We start from the raw sequence: 17,400 nt of genomic DNA on the forward strand, positions 1-17,400 counted from the left end.
AGGGTGATAGGCTCTATCACTGAATCTTTTCTCCATCAGCTCGGCCTGCTCGTGAAAATCATTTTCGAAATCACAGATACGTCTAATCTCTGGAATTGGCCGTGTGGAATATTTCTAATGAGATGCGGGGGATGGAATGAATCCGCTCTCAGAATGGTGTTCCGAGAGGTCGCCTTTCTGAATAAGGTGGTGTGCAGCTGTCCCTCCGCGTCTTTATATATCGTCAAATCCAGAAAGTGAATATTAGTTAATGAATATTCCAAGGAAGCCATCCAAAACGCATACAGTGAAGCGCGCTCCCTACAACGCAACACGTTATTGACCAAAAACAAACATCATCGCCAGCAGCAGTCCCGTCCTTTTTTTTGTTACGACAGTTCATAGATGTATGAACTGCCCCCACTGTCCAAATGTTACACAAGCCAAATCTTTTGTGGATACTAAAACCACGAATGAATATGGACAGAGAGATTTCATTAATTGCAATTCTACATTTGTCATATACCGCCTAACTTGTCCTTGCGCTGAAGGGTTCTTTTATATCGGGCGCACAAAAAGGCGCATGCGAGATAGGCTAGCAGAACATAAATATGGTATCAGAGTGGGCAATTTTGACTATCCCATGGCGACACATATGAATACCATGGTAAAAATGATTCTCTGCTGCGCATACAGGGCGTCGAGCATATCAAACCTCTTCCGAGGGGTGGGGACAGGCTAAAAAGACTTAGGCCTAATCAGAGGCAGACTTTTTGGATACACCAACTGGATGCCATGCGCTATCCTGGTCTAAATGAGGATATTGATTTTACTTGTTTTTTGTGATTTTTATTTGTACTTCTGGTCATTTTTTCTGTGGCATCACTTATTACCCCAGGCTATTTTTAATCTTTGTTTTCTATGGTGTGCGCAAATGTGTGTAGTGCGTAATGGGTCACATGTGGTGATGTCACTATTTAAGGGAGGCCTTTCTTTTCAATGATGAAGACCTGGTGAGGTCGAAACATGTCGGCTTTTTAATGTAACCCCAGCCCAGTACCATTAAAGGCTTTTTAATGTAACTTATCGTTTGGGCACCTTATTTTGGAGTGCCTGGATGAACTCTTCTCTCTACGTGAACTGATCCCCGATATCCAAGAGCACCCAAAAACTTAAATGAACAGACTGAAGACTGCTTGAGCTTCCAGCCACCTGTGTGCCTTTCATTGCCAAAATAATGTTCTGACTTTTATCTAAATTATTTGGTGATATCCCTCACAACAGTGCAACAGCACATAGGCCTAATGGCGAGAGTTTTTCCCTCAGCACGTAATGAAAGCTAATCGGACGTCTAATGACAGGTGGTGCTGACGGACAGCGCACGAGGGAAAGAAGTTGCAAACTTGATCGTGTTCGGTTTCGTCAGTCCAGCGGAACACTTCTGGCTCTAGAAAATGAATCTGTATTGCAACAAATCTAGTTAGGCCTAGGTCTATATAGGCTATCTAAGATATTTAATTTAGATATTTAATTTAGTTTTCACCACCTCGTGAAGTGTTTAGACCTGGCCTATTTAATGTCGCTGTAAATTGGTGTAATGTAGCAGAAAGTGCGAGACATTCGTTGGACTCGTTGCACGCAACAAGTTGTGAAATTATTTCTTAACGGTTTTAACCGCATCATTCGCGACTCTCGAGCAGTTTGAGAACTGAGAAGAATGAGAGAGAGAGAGGGCAGTGACTATAACATGTCACTGAGACTATGTGTGTGTGCTGCGCCTACTGAATCCAAGTGCAGAAAAAACATATCCATATAGATTATTACATAATGCACCATCTTATTACATTTCCATCAAAAAAAAAAGTTGCGGCCGCATTCCGTAATAAATTTCGCATTTTGTAATAATTTATTACAAGATGAGAAAAAAGTTATTACGAAATGCGTTCAAAAAATGTATTACGAAATGCGTAAATTATTACACAATGCGGCGATTGTCACCACATTATGTAATAATTTGTTACATTATTACATATTGCACCGTTATTACATAATGCGGCGTTACACACGCAACGCTTGGCGTGAGTGTTTGCTCCACAACTTCTACTGATCATCACCATAATACTTGAATACCTGAATACTTTTGCTCAACACAATTAGAACTTCTGTTTTGATCAATAAATGCATGTGCACAGGATTTTGCAGTTGGGGGCTAATGGTTAGGGAAGTGGTCTTATCAGAGGGTTGCAAGTTCGAATCCCACCATTAACCTTACCTCTCCCTACGCCTCCATCCATGACTGAAAATGTATGCTAATTTGTGTTTGAAGTCCTGAGTGCAATATGGAGTGATAGGGGCTTCTATGATTCAGAAATGATCAATAACCCATGTGCATTATACGACACATAGGCTACTGTAAAGTCCTATTGACTACTGTCTTTTTTCTGTTCTACTTTCCACTACTTTGTACTTGGGCTCCTAGACCACAGGTTGGTTAACTACTCGATTCATTGATTGCTCATACATTTGTATAAGTGGATGTAGTCTTTAACAACTTAAAACAAGAGCATATGAAAATATCATAGGCTTTGGAGGCATCAGATGTTTAGAAATCAATCTTCTGTAAGCCATTGGTAAACATAGTGATGCAAATATTAGGAAATGAACCACTTTTATATAGTATGCACCAAATAGGCTATAGTAAATAAGAAATAGGCTATTTATATGCTGAAACGCATGGAATGTGTATGTGTACCTTGAATGTGAAAATGAATGATGAATGCAAAACTTATATGCCATATAACAAGAATTGTGTTTCATATGCTTGTCCTTTGAGCAAGGGTAACAAAGACCTACAGTAAATGTTGTCCATGAGCTATTAGCTTATTTTACCAATTGAAGTACTGAGTGATTACTCAGATAACTGTAACACAACTTGTGACACCAGCGTTGTAATAGGTGAGGGCTTGTTTCCAAATTCAGGAAAAATACAATACCCTGCCATCTCAGCCCCCGCTTCACTACCTTCTTCCCCGCTCCACAACCCTCCCCCGTTCAACACCCCCACCACCATCTTAGCCCCCCCCCATTACCACCCCCCCCCCCACCACCACCACCACCACATCCCATCTCCCCGTGTCTATGACTTGTGAAAAGGCACACACACACTCAAACTTTTTTCTTATATTATACAAAGCAGCGAAATACAGTATATATTCATGTCTTCTTTAGACAACATTTGTACGCATGTCTGTAAAGAGATAGGACAGAATTGTGCTTTGTCAGCTAAGTTTAATGTAATGTAATAACAATGTAATGCATCATACAGCATGACATTGTATATGACATGTTAGAAATTTTCCAAGGGTTCCTAGGCTACAATTAAGCAAGAAAGACCACGCAAAGTCTGGTGCTTTTGTCAGTTCCGTAACAGTAAAACCCTTAACCGACTCCACTATACGCGTATGAGGTCTTACTATGTAGGCCTATGCAATTGACCAATACATGGGTTTTTCGTTTTCAAACTTTCATGTTGTGAGGAAGGGCAAGAGGCTAAGCAGCCAACCAGGTGAGCTAATTTTTTGACTGACAGCAGTTTCCAACAATCAGAGGTTGAGTGTGCAGCCAAGGGTCGCGCAGCCAGGGATTGTTTACAAATGGTAAACCCATGTGGCTAAGACCAGTCTTAGAAGAAAATATTAGACCATGGGCCTATACTACAAAGCTGGTTCAGGATAAGTTAAAGGGCAATTCCGGCCAGTTTGGATTCATATCCCATCTTGGGTGGACCCAGGGAAAAGGATGAAAGGGGAAACCGCGAGAAATTTTCATGCGTGCTGCGCAAAGTTGTTCAATTGCGCTGTTTTCGGTTAAACCCTGGCCCGTCGGGCAGGTATTTGACCTGTTTTAAAGCTCCTAGCGTGCATTAAAACCCTTTTGAACGCTTTGGCCGTGGTGTGTGGGTCCATACAAGTCGATCTAGTGGTTCACAGTTCCATTAGGTAGCACAGGTACGATACAACAGGAGTTTTCAAAAGTGGCGCACCTACCTCTTTCAGCTTCCGCCTTCCAACTACGTCCGCAAAATGGTTCGCCAAAGTGATACTTCATAGTAATCCATTTTATTTTTGTCCACCAAAGACGAGCCACAAGAAACATATTCACACGTTCCCATGTCCTGTGTTGTTATTGTCTCGCAGATTCATTTCTCTGTCACTGAACGCAGTTTAGTGACGTCACGGTGTCACATGACTCCTGGAAGGAACGCACATTCGCTCATCCAGTTATTATACAGAAGCGAGAGAGAGAGGCGCTGTCGTAATATACTGTTTGATATTTTGAGATGGATCCTTCGTTGGGGTCAGGTGGTTCAATTGAAGAGTTTGGTGGCCATGGTTATCTTTTTAGAACCAGAATATTTGTTACAGATAAATAATTATTGCCACATGCCACATGTGTATCTGTAACAATGTGTATCTGTATATCTGTAACAAATATTCTGGTTCGAAAAAGATAACCATGGCCACCAAACTCTTCAATTGAACCACCAGACCCCAACGAAGGATCCATCTCAAAATATCAAACAGTATATTACGACAGCGCCTCTCTCTCTCGCTTCTGTATAATAACTGGATGAGCGAATGTGCGTTCCTTCCAGGAGTCATGTGACACCGTGACGTCACTAAACTGCGTTCAGTGACAGAGAAATGAATCTGCGAGACAATAACAACACAGGACATGGGAACGTGTGAATATGTTTCTTGTGGCTCGTCTTTGGTGGACAAAAATAAAATGGATTACTATGAAGTATCACTTTGGTGAACCATTTTGCGGACGTAGTTGGAAGGCGGAAGCTGAAAGAGGTAGGTGCGCCACTTTTGAAAACTCCTGTTGTATCGTACCTGTGCTACCTAATGGAACTGTGAACCACTAGATCGACTTGTATGGACCCACACACCACGGCCAAAGCGTTCAAAAGGGTTTTAATGCACGCTAGGAGCTTTAAAACAGGTCAAATACCTGCCCGACGGGCCAGGGTTTAACCGAAAACAGCGCAATTGAACAACTTTGCGCAGCACGCATGAAAATTTCTCGCGGTTTCCCCTTTCATCCTTTTCCCTGGGTCCACCCAAGATGGGATATGAATCCAAACTGGCCGGAATTGCCCTTTAAGGTTAAGTTAAGAGGTACATTATTTAATAGAAGAGATTTTCTTAAGAAAATGAGGACTCAAGGCTCTTCTATTAGATGATTTACCTCTTAACTTATCTTGAACCAGCTTTGTAGTATAGGCCCCAAGTGTTAAATTAGTGTTAGATTAGATAGAAAGTTAGATTAGTGTTAAACAGTTTAACACACATCCCAGGAAAAAAAACCTGACAACACATTGTCCCCTCAACCATGACTTTTAATCTGAACCCCTGCTGTGAGAGGCATGTGCTGTCCTCTGTGTCTGTGGCCTCTGCTTTTCTCTCAGATGAAAGGCTTTGGTCAGGACCGCTGCTGGGGTTTTGAAGCCCTTAAGCATAACTGGTCAGGAGGCCACCCTCATAATTTAAGAATATTATAATAATGATTAATGATCCCGAATTGAGTAGTGGAATACACATTTTGTGAAGAAATAATTATGGGCCTTTTGACAACTAATTCATGTTTTGTAATGTAATTTAATATTTTTTCATGAAGTTTTTTAAGTCAATCTGAATTTAGGAGGCCCGATTTTGGGGGAAGAAGTGATTGAGACCGCAAGCGCTCTGCATACTCTGCTTATGCCAGCAGCGGCCCTGGTTTTGGTGTACACCTGCACAACTGCAGCAGACCAAAAGTACCAAATCGTGTTTACTACAGTGGTTTACTGTGCACCGTAAAGCTCCAAGCTTTCAGAGACTGATGGTTACATGATTAGGAATTTGTACTCAGTGTTACTCCTTCAAAAACGAACGTCTCCTTTAAAAACTAAAGGCATGGGTTGTTTATTGCCCATCTGCCAAGCATGGCTTCAAATAAAAGATTCTTAAGAAGAAAACACAAGATATTTATTCACCACCAGCTGTTTATTGGTTTCATCAAGTCTATATTTCAGATCATCATATACAGTAAGGGGAGATACTGAAAAATCAGAAAAGGCTAAGAAAAAACACCAAGATTTTTTTTTTACTTTTTGAAAAGGGTATCCACAGTCTTGACCAATCCAAATCTAAGACTGATGCTTTTTTTACTTAAAGGTACACTGTGCAAGAAATGGTGAAAAAAGGTACTGCAACTATGCTGCTCATTGAAATGTTGCTGCCTATTGCCAAATTTGATCTTTTCATGAAAGTTCACTAAGTAATAAACTTAGTTCTAATATGGGCCAGTCATTTTTGCAGCTAAAAATGTTTATTTCTTGAAATTCAAAATGGCAGACCATGGAGAAGATCCCCCTTTTCATGTATGAAAAGTGCAAATTTTTGAAAAGCGGTAAGTATTCATGAAAAAGGTAACATTAGTGAATGGGTAGCATGGATTCTGGAAATAAACAACTAAAAATCTTACACAGTGTACCTTTAAAGGCCCAATAAGAGGTCGTAAAACACCAGATCAAATCCCAATAACGAACAAAATATTAACATTCTTAAAAGTTATTTTTTGACTTCGAAGGTCTAAATTTTTCTATGCGGAATTTAACACCTTTGAAAGACTTTTACGAACTGGGGCATACCATTTTTTTACAGAACCAATGGAGCATATTGTGTTTTAGGTTATACAATTAAACCCTTCATTTCTAGTATGCACGATTCTGCATACATGGATTTTCAGAGAGTAAAATACCAAATTTGAAGTAGATCCATAAAATAACAGAGGTGCTGCACAGTAATTTCCACAGGTAATAATAATACAATAAGTATTTCCAAGCAACATGAAACTCTACACAGTACGAAAATAAAGATGTGAATAATAGATCATTTTGTGTATAAAAAATATTTTTCCTAATTAACTACTTTGAGTAAACAAACTATTGGGCTCATCAAACAGGGGGTTGTATTTTAGGAGGCAAAACACTGTGCTGTAAAAACGGGGGAACTATTTACAAGCATACACAATAAGAAAAGCACTCAGAGAGCGCACCTTCCCTCTGATGGACAGACACACCACGAACATACAAACCCACAAACGAAGATACAATCACACAATCACATAACCTCCTTGGTGGAGGTAGTCAATGTGTAGTGTCAACCATCATTGCTTGCTCAAGCCTCCATTTTTTTCTTTTTCGCACCTCTGCGTTTCTTTTCAGTAGGGAATTGTTCCATAGCCTTTTTATCATGCCACGCAGTGAAGCACAGTCTGTCCACGATTATGCAAAGCGGCACGTCGCACGACCTGCACTTATATATGGTCTTACTTCCGCAGAGAACACATTTCCTCCTACCCTTCGTCGCCTTCAACGTCGGATCAGTAGACACGGTCTCCGCAGTAGGAACAGGGAAGCACCCTAGCGGTTTCTCTTCTTCAGCTTCGTCGGGCGCGTCGTCTACGGGTGGCTCGGGCTCAGGCTCAGACGCCAGCAGTTTCCCACAGTCAGCCAGTTGGCGGCACAGAGCCTCCTGGAAGGCCTTCTGCCTGGGAGGCTTCTTCTCACCGCGGGCGATCGCCATCTCTTTGTAGAGGATGAAACTGTTCACCACAGCGATGTCCATGAAATGGAGGAAGAGCTTCATGTACCACCGCTTGGTCTTCTGCGTGACGGAGTAGTACTTAATGAGGGCGTCCGACAGGTCCACCCCTCCCATGAACTTGTTGTACTCTGTGACCGGCTCGGGGACGGGGACTGAGTGTGCCACCCACTTCCCCGAGTCCTTGTCCTTTATGCGGCGTTGCGCGGTCTGGCCGCTCCAGGCCTTGTGGATGGAGGAGCACATGGTGACATCGCGCGCGTCCTTCCACTTGACGAACAGCAGCGGTCCGTCCCTGATCCAGCGCATGTCCCCGCGGGCAGCATTCCTGGGCAGGGCGTTTGTCTGGGTTTGAGGGATGTCAAGCAGGTTTTGCCTCATGGTTCCGCAAGCTCCGTAGCCGATCGCGTGCAGGTGGAGGAAGAGCTTTGACGTGGTGAAGAAGTTGTCCACGTACACGTTGTATCCTGTTCCCAGATAAGGCACGTGGAGCAAATCCACCACCGCGTCAAAGTTGAGGCCCTGTCCCGATGCCGCTTTTATTTTCCCTCCATAAATGGAGAAATCGCAGGTGTAGCCATTTGAGCTGTCAGCCAGGACAAACAGCTTGTATCCCCATTTTGTGGGTTTGTTCTTTATGTACTGCTTAAATCCAATTCTGGCTTTGGTGGCCACCATCCTCTCGTCCACCGAGAGGTTCTGGCGTGGGTGGAAGTACGCCCTGCAGGCTGTGAGGATGTCGTCGTGCAGCGGCTGGAGTCGGCAAAGAGCCTCGTACCCGGGCTGGCCCTTCAACTTGTCATTTTCAGCGTCCACAGCTGGGTCGCTCATATGCAGGGAACCGCTGATGGCATCGTATCGACTACCAGTCATGACGGTATTGGGAAAGGTGAGTCTGTAGAGCCGGTCCCTCCTCCACGGGTCACGTAGACACGACGTCTTCACCAAGCCCTGGTAGATGATGAGGCTTAGGAACCGGTACATCTCGTCCACCTCGATATCCACCCACTTCATCCGTCGTCCCTCTTTGGCCTTTCGTGCTGCGTACAAGTTGGTATGTTTACAAAGGGTTTTGACCACATCCTTGTTGAAGAACAGCTGGAACAGGTCCAATGGACGGTAATGCACCTGAGGGTCCAGCTGTGGTCCTGGAGTGCGCCTAGGGCGAAACTTCAACGGTGGAGGCTCCACGTCTTTGGTGTTCGCATTGTTCCACGGCATCTCAGTCCCATCTGAGAGTAGCTGCTTAGAAGGGCTGAGCATGCTATGCATGAGCCTACGCTTTGCAGAGGGGCTAGGTGTTGAGGTTGGGGCTTGCCAAGGGCGCTTTCTAGGGCTGGCACCACGTCTTGCTGAAGGAGGAGTTGAAGGAATTGAAGGTGAGGGTCTTCCGTCTGAGTTCGGTAACGAGTCAGATGTCTCATTACTGTTGAAAATAAACAAGTAACAGGGTGGAGCAATATATTAGAATTTGATTTGGCAAAATATTGGAATGTTTACAAGGCCATTCATAAAATTTGTATAAAAGATAAAATAAACACATAAAACATGACGTCTCTGTTATCCGAAGCCCTACAAAACATTTTTTAGTGGACTCTACTAAAATTAGGACATGGTGCTAGTTCAGTATAATTACTCCTGGTGGGAGATTTGTTTTCAAATTAATACTTGATGGATTTCACAAAAAATCTCAAACGCACACACCTTAGAGGAACAGACCACCATTTTTTTATTTTCACATATTTGCAGTATTTCCCAGCATTATTCATGAATGTGCATATCATTTACTTCTCAGTGTGTTCAGTACTTAGATTTATTGAATCAGAATTATTAGCATAGCTTAGCTTAATCACTGGAAGTAACTGGTATCTTTAGCATCAAGCCACAAGTGATCACTGGACAGAATAGTTTTACACTATGGTGAAGTGCTTTATAAGTACATTTGATGATGTTTTATTTTGTACCATAGACTTGCATTACTATGCTTGATTTGGCTATACTGTTAAACGAGGCAATGCAAACACATAGACGAAAATGATATGCACATTCATGAATAATGCTATACTGCAAATATGTGAAAATCAAAAAAGGGTGGTCTGTTCCTTTAATCACTATGCAGCATTGGCTTGTCACAAGTAGGTTAACTGGTAGCCTTTAAGTGGTAGTTGACCGGATCAACGTTAACCAGTTAAATTTTTCTGCCACTGGTTAACACACTGCCCCCTCTCTGTTATCACACTACGCACACACGTGTTATTGGTGTTGCATTGTATGGGGCAATATGATCACTCAATATCTAAAAAGGATAAATGTAAGCCTGAGCTGTCCCGTGGCGGAATTAATGAAGCACAAAAAATGCACATTTGCCAATTAAGAATGCAATACGAATGGTGCTTTACTTTTGTAGCTAGCAGCCACATCCGGCCGCTCAGTGCCACATGTGGCCCGCGGGCCGCCAATTGAATAGACCTGTTCATCACTGAGGGGCGGACCTAATATAGGGGACATAATGTAGCCTATGGATTGCCCAATAGTATGGAATGGAAAACACCGAGGCGAGTGCAACATACATGCACATAACATTGTCTCCGGGTTGCTCACTATGCCCACCATAGCAAATCTCAGTAATGTAAACAATAGACGGTTAGATGACGGGAAACGTTTGGCACAGTCGTGGTCGGGTGGTAGGACTTGAATCATGCAATAAACAATATTTGTCGCATGGGCTATTCGTGTTGCACTCCTCGCAGCTACATGCACGTGCATTACGCGTTTACATTCACAACATAGGGAGACTTACGCATCGAGGAGGATGTCCATTCTCTCCTCCAACGCATCTTCTAATTCCGAATCCTCGCTTCCCTCTCCAGATGCAACGCCGCCATTCCATTCCTCCCCTGAACTGTAAAGTTCATCCTCTCCCGAATCCTCATCGAAATGCTCTGCGTGAAATTCTGCCCAGGTCCACTGCTTCTCTGTCGATGTGTCCATTATCAACAAACACACGAAGGGTATGTAGCACAACAAAACACTCTAAGCAGAGTCGGAGTCATGCGCAAAGGACGGACATATCGCCCCGAGCATGAATGAGAGTGCACCGCCCACCCATTTCACCTCGTGCTACAGATAACACTGTTATTACGCGGATTGACCAATCGGGATGAACGACCTACCCATTTATTTTCAGTGGGAGACATGCTATTCGCTTGAACCAACTTCAATCGGGTTTGAAGGAAACAGTTCGTGTTGTGATTGAATGGAAATGTGACACGCTTGTGTGCGGGGGAAACGATGGGATTAGAAGAAGAGCAATAGGGGAATGCCGTGCTCTTTTAGCTGCATTGCTTATGAGGGGAAAAGACCCCCCACCCCACCAAAACACTGCGTAGCAATATTCTGCATAGTGCATATAACCGTCATTGAAGTGCATTATTTCTCCCCCATAACAGCACAGCAGGGTTTTTTTTGTCACAACTATATCCAGCTATAGGCCTACTTGTTTTTTTTTTTTTGTTTTTTTTAAATATATATCTATCTAATGTCTTCTGTATTGTATGCCATTTGATATCTTAATTTCCTCCTGGGATCAATACATTTTACTCTACTCTACTCTAATGCAAGGGTTTTCTGGGTGATGTTGTAGGGTATAACATAGTGCAATAGATTGTAAATGCGGCACAACAAAATGTAGAATTTTGGTGTGGGCAGTGCACCACATTGGAACCCACCTTGTTTACTGTGCTGTGTATCTCCACTGTTTCGTGTGCACAGATGGAGAAGCTTTGGGTGGGGTACCGCTGTAGGTTTTACTGAGGGTCACTCATGGCCTGGTCTTGTCCCCTTGGTCATATGGATTTTTTAAAGTGCCTGTTGGAAGTTAAATTCTGCTATAGCTCATTAAGTATGATATCTAAATTGGAAAAATAAATGGGCATTCAATATCAAAAGTAAAAACTTTTTGCTGTAAGTGTTAAAAATCAAGGACAACCCCCAAAATATTATGTGGCCGCGAGTGGCGTTGCACAGAGCCTGCATTATAACCTTACTTTACTCTCACCAAAATTGTCGTGACCACGTCTTAATCTGTTGCTTAAGCCTCTCTGTTGTGTCTCCTGGTCAGATGGATGAGCTTGGTGTGCAGTTGTACAATTGAAGCTGCCTGTCTCTGGACCTGTACTGCGTCTTCTCATCCCACTAATACTATTACACTATTACACTATTATAATAATATTATTCCTGTGTCTCTAGTGTTACGACCTGGCTCGTGACAAAAGCCGCAACATAAAAATGGAGACAATACAAAGAATTACAGGTCGAATAGTAATCTTTTAATGGAAGTTCAAACTTCAAATGTTTAGGGTATGATCAAAATAGTTTTGGTGCAGCATGGCATGGACTGAATAAATGAATGCAATGCATGTTAGTGAGTGGAGAATGGAGGCACATAGAATAAAGGGGGAGACAGTCAGACAGAACAGAGAGTAGGAGTAAGGAGAGAGACCGGCCGTGTGTCTGCCTCCTGAGCAGAGCTCCACCTTCTAAGCAAGGCACCGCCCAATACAAGAGCACCCAATGATTGCTATTAACCCACCTGGCACCAGCCTTGCCCGTGCACTGGCAAGCTAGCACAAGGAGGGGGTCTATAGGGTTGTCACACTAGATCAGGGGTCAGGAACCTTTTTGGTGGAGAGAGCCATAAACGCCACATTGTTAAAAAGAAATTTTCAAGTGAGCCATACCATTTAAAAAACACTGAATACAATCAAAAGCATGTATTTCAATTAAGCCCAACAATTTTAGAGTTTACTGTCAAGTTATTGCTTGTATTGATAACAGGCCAGTATAGGGTTGTCAACTGTCAACTTCATTATGGTGAGAATTTTGTATTTCTTAGATGTAATTTCCTGCAGTTTATCACTTGTTAACCTCCCTTGTCCCGTTTCAACTCTATATGGAACCCGTACTTTTATTTATAAATACAGGACGATTCCATATTTGAAGGGATGGTTGGCGACCATAGATAAGTTAGAGCTACATATGGTTCCCAAAAGAGCACTAGATGAAGGAGTTTGCCGTGTTTCTGTAGCCAGGCCATGCCTTCCTAGTAACGGAACACCTTTGGCGTTGCTTCTAAGTCAGGCCAAGAGCAATGTAAATATTGTTTCTGATCTCCCCAAAAATCAGGAGCCCCACCCACTTTGTTGGACACCAGTCAACCTGTAGCAAACCAAGGGAGTTGGGTCAACCATGCCGTTTGGGAAACATTCATTGTTATGCTTTTGGTCAGACCAAGTCTCAAAGATTTGCAAGTCAATGATAATCAGGCTAGTGTTTCTGTACAATTACAGTTTGGCTCTGGAAATATGAAAAATTATGCAAAAAAGTGCTGCGGACATTAAAAATATTTTGCCTGTCTGCTGTTTTCTTGCATGTTTCTCTATAGCCAGATGAAGGAGTTGGGTGTGCTATTGTACAACTGCTAGCCAGATTATTGTTGAATTTCATTATTAATTTCATTATTAATTGTATTATTTGATTGTTATTGAATTGATTTGGTCTGACCAAGAGCATAGCAATTAACATTTCCCAAACGGCATGGTCGACCTGCCTCCCTTGGCTTGCTAATGGTTGTACGCTTCCCAACAAAGTGGGAGGAGTTCCCGATTTTTTTGGAGCTCAGAAATGATATTGTATTGCTCTTGGCCAAGGCACGGCCTGGCTATACAACTACTGCTGTCTGGCTGTTGACATGCACCGCAGCTTCACATAATCTTATGGAAACATACATTGTAGTAGTCGGCAGAAAATACAAATGTAATATTCTCTCTCTCTCTCTCTCTCTCTCTCTCTCTCTCTCTCTCTCTCTCCCTCTCTCTCTCTCTCCCCCTCTCTCTCTCTCTCTCTCTCTCTCTCTCTCTCTCTCTCTCTCTCTCTCTCTCTCTCTCTCTCTCCTGTTTCTCTGTAACCAGATGAAGGACAGGTGTGCTGTTTTACAACTGCAACTGTCTGGCGCTTCAGCAGCGCTTCTTCACATAAACTTGTAGGCCTAGTAATATTGTAGGAGTCTGCAGTACAAATAAAGCTCTCTCTCTCTCTCTCTCTCTCTCTCTCTCTCTCTCTCTCTCTCTCTCTCTCTCTCTCTCTCTCTCTCTCTCTCTCTCTCTCTCTCTCTCTCTCTGTGCTGTTTCTCTATAACCAGATGAAGGAGTTGGGCGTGCTGTTTTACATCTGCAGTAATCTGGCTCTTGACCTGGGCTGCATCTTCACATAATCTTGTGGAAACATTGTAGTAGTCGGCAGTAAATACAAATATAATTCTCTCTCTCTCTCTCTCTCTCTCTCTCTCTCTCTCTCTCTCTCTCTCTCTCTCTCTCTCTCTCGCTCTGTAACTAGATGAAGGAACTGGGCGTGCTGCTGTATAACTGCAGCTGCTTGGCGCTGGACCTGCACCGCATCTTCTCCTTCTACTGGCAGCTGCACGACAAGGACTACATCCCCTCCATCTGGTCCAAGCGGGTCACGGCCCTCTACAGCCAGGGTGAACCACGAGAGGTGGAGCTCAACGGCACCCACGCCAGCGCCTACATGTCTGTGAGTGTACTGGATATACCAGGGCTCTAAAAATTAACTTTTTCATCACTAGACAAAATGGATAGTAGATGTTAATCTTTGTTTGTGTCTTTTTCGACTTGATTTGATCGGACAGTGTGAGAGGTGGACAGGAAATGAATTGGGAGAGAGACGGGGAGGGGTCGGCAAAGGACCGGGGGCCGGGAATCGAAGCCTGGTCAGCCGCATGGCAAGGCGAGTGCCCTACCGGTTGGCCACGGCAGGGCTAGTAGATGTTAATCTTGCTAGCAAACACACACTGACCAATGGGTCAAAGTGGCTAGCAGTAAGTTGGTCTTTTCTACCAGCCAAACCAGTGGTGTAGTCTACTTTTTTATGGTGGGTATACTGTAAATTTGAGCATTTTTTGAAGTGTGTATACTGTATATATTTGTGCTATTCAAAGCAATGGATCAATCAATTTTAAGTGGGTATACTGAAAGCCCTGACAATTAGAAATGGGTATACTCCGTATACCATCGTTCTACGTAGACTACACCACTGAGCCAAAGAAATTTCACCAGCATTTGGCCAGTTGTGCTGGTGTTAATTTAGAGCCCTGCTGGATACTTCTGAGTGTTTGTTTACCTTCTGTAGTGTTTGTCCATGGGGGCGGTACAGCCTCCCCAGGGGGCGTTGGGGAGCCTTAGGGGGGGGGGGGGGGTGTTGAGATGGATACAGTTGAGAGGGGCGGTGCTTATTTGTCATTTTAATAGTAAGGGGGCATATGGAGGCTTAGGATGAGGTCCAGGGGGCGTTTGTTTAAAAAAGGTTGAGAACCACTGGCCTACTGGGCCCAGGCCCAGGTCCAATCCAAGGGCACCACAGGTGCCAAGGTGGCAAATTAAACGGAACCCTCGCTTCCTTGCCCAGTATGAGTGTGCTGGCACATTTCAGTTGTTTGCAGCAACTCCACAGTAAATGTCTCTGCTTTATGACAGCCGGTGTTCCTACACAGGTTTTCCTACATTGTCATATTTTCCTACGTAATATTGTTTAGAGTAAAATACAAAGCAGTAACACCAAACAGGGTGTTAGATACACAAGATGAAAGATATGAAAATAAAATCGCATGGTCATGGATACAACTCATACAAGTATTACCAAAAACCTGGATTTTTATTAATCGTTAGCAAAACCGCTAGCAAAACCGCTAGCACAACGAGTCAGTTAGGTAAGTTGCCAGGGTCACACTTGAATTTCTAAGACACACATACACAAATAACGATAATAAACACACACTTGTAGTGTAAATTGTAAATTTAAGTACTGTATTTATCTGTTCTCCGCTAATATTGCAGTCTTAGGATCAGCTGGTGTTGACGTTTCATGGTCTGTGCATGCCCAATAGGGATTTGTAGGTTTATCTGGCATGAAGGAGTATTTTACAGAACACCGGCCCATTGGAAACTGGTTTGCACATGACATGGGTCTGTGGATGTGTTGAGGTCCTGTGTGCTGATCGTACTAATGTAAAAGTATGCATTTCACGCCACTTAATTCCTTACCAACGCCGGAAAGGAGTGGTTCATTTGAACAGAAACATTATTAACTACAGAGACAGGAATGGCAAATGGCATGATACAGATGAGGAGAAATACAAATGAATGAATGTTATATGACAATTTAATTATCAACTGCAAGGTAACATTACATTTAACACAAGGCTACTGTATGTTGCACAGGATACAACCAAATCAAAGACATTTTCCCCAAGATAACCTCCAAATTTTTATGACAAAGAGAGAGAGAGGGAGAGAGAGAAACAGAGAGAAACACACATGTCTTGTGCATGGGAGAAAGAACTCAAAGAAGGGCTCATTATCATAGGCTTATATACTATTGGAGAGGTGGCCAAGGCCTTTTGTCTTCGAGGGCTCGTCACTCCACGGGGGGTTTGGGACCACACCTAGAAGAGGTGAGCCCCTTAAGCCTTTAGTGCGGGTGAATTATACACAAACTCTTCTTGGGATAGCATCAACAGTATAATTATAAGAGTCATCCATCAATCTCAGATCTTAAACTAATATGAATTATTTTAACAAGTAGGAGCATCAGAATCTTAGTTGTATAATACTGTACTCTGGGCAAGACAAGTCTCTGCACGTATAGAAGTTCCTTCAGCAAGAAGAACATTATTCATTCTAGGGCTCACTTGGAAAAGAGCCAACAGCCTCAATGTGACTACCCTAATACAATAAAGGAGAAATAAAGATGAACTAACACTCCCCCAGCTTATCTGAAGGACATACTAAGGATGTATTGTTCCACCAAAGGGCTGCGATCCTCCGAAACAAACCGTGTAGCCTAGCCTCCTGCTCACTCACAGTGATCCCAGTCAAAATGCGATGAGATTACTTTCCCTCCCTATATGGTCACGCAAATATTTTCCCTAGAGGGCAGTCATGGATAAACGGTTAGGGCGTCAGACTTGTATCCCAAAGGTTGCTGGTTCGACTCCCGACCTGCCAGGGGGAAGTAATTAACCAGTGCTCTGCCCCATCCTCCTCCATGACTGAGGTACCCAGACCATGGTACCGTCCCGCCGCACTGCTCCCTTGGGGCGCCATTGGGGGCTTCCCCCTTGCACGGGTGAGGCATAAATGCAATTTCATTGTGTGCAGTGAACACTTGTGTGCTGTGGAGTGCTGTGTCACAATGACAATGGGAGTTGGAGTTTCCCAGGTGGGCTTTCAAATGTTCTACCCCAGGCACTGATGTAAATCTAGGAGTAGATGATTTAGTGGCATGTGGCATGCAGAAGTGGCATGCCTATGGAAGGCTTTGTTTATAGGTTGGTGGACACACATTATTCACAGACAGCAGGTTAGGGGTTAGGAATGGGTTTAGGCGGCACAGTTCGACATGTTTATGGGTTGGTGGACACGCATTGACCACTGACAGGTTAGGCTTAGGAATGTGCTACATGCCACTAAATCATCTAACTCCCCTCTCAGTAAACCGTAAGGGTCCAGAAAAAAAGCCCACAATGCTGCTTTTAACTTTTATATTCACAAGTCCATTCGCTAGGTTCATGAAATGTTTGGTATAAATGGGTTATGAAAGAAACATGAATGCCTCATGCAGACTTTGTAACAGCTGTTATGAATGTGTTATGCAGGAACATTTTAAGTAAAGTGTTACGTGGATAAGATAATAC

The 17,400-nt window shown here is 43.2% G+C and overlaps 1 protein-coding gene across 1 annotated transcript in view; it reads left to right on the forward strand.

Annotated features, from left to right (window-relative positions):
* pld5 (phospholipase D family member 5) overlaps window positions 1-17,400 on the forward strand; it is an 84,620-nt gene that overhangs the window by 54,193 nt on the left and 13,027 nt on the right. Inside the window, exon 6 of the mRNA XM_063208898.1 lies at window positions 14,025-14,222. Coding sequence (XP_063064968.1) covers window positions 14,025-14,222 — 198 coding nt within the window. The remainder of the gene's footprint in view (window positions 1-14,024; window positions 14,223-17,400) is intronic.

The sequence above is a fragment of the Engraulis encrasicolus genome, chromosome 1, assembly GCF_034702125.1.
Source record: "Engraulis encrasicolus isolate BLACKSEA-1 chromosome 1, IST_EnEncr_1.0, whole genome shotgun sequence".
Classification (NCBI taxonomy): domain Eukaryota; kingdom Metazoa; phylum Chordata; class Actinopteri; order Clupeiformes; family Engraulidae; genus Engraulis; species Engraulis encrasicolus.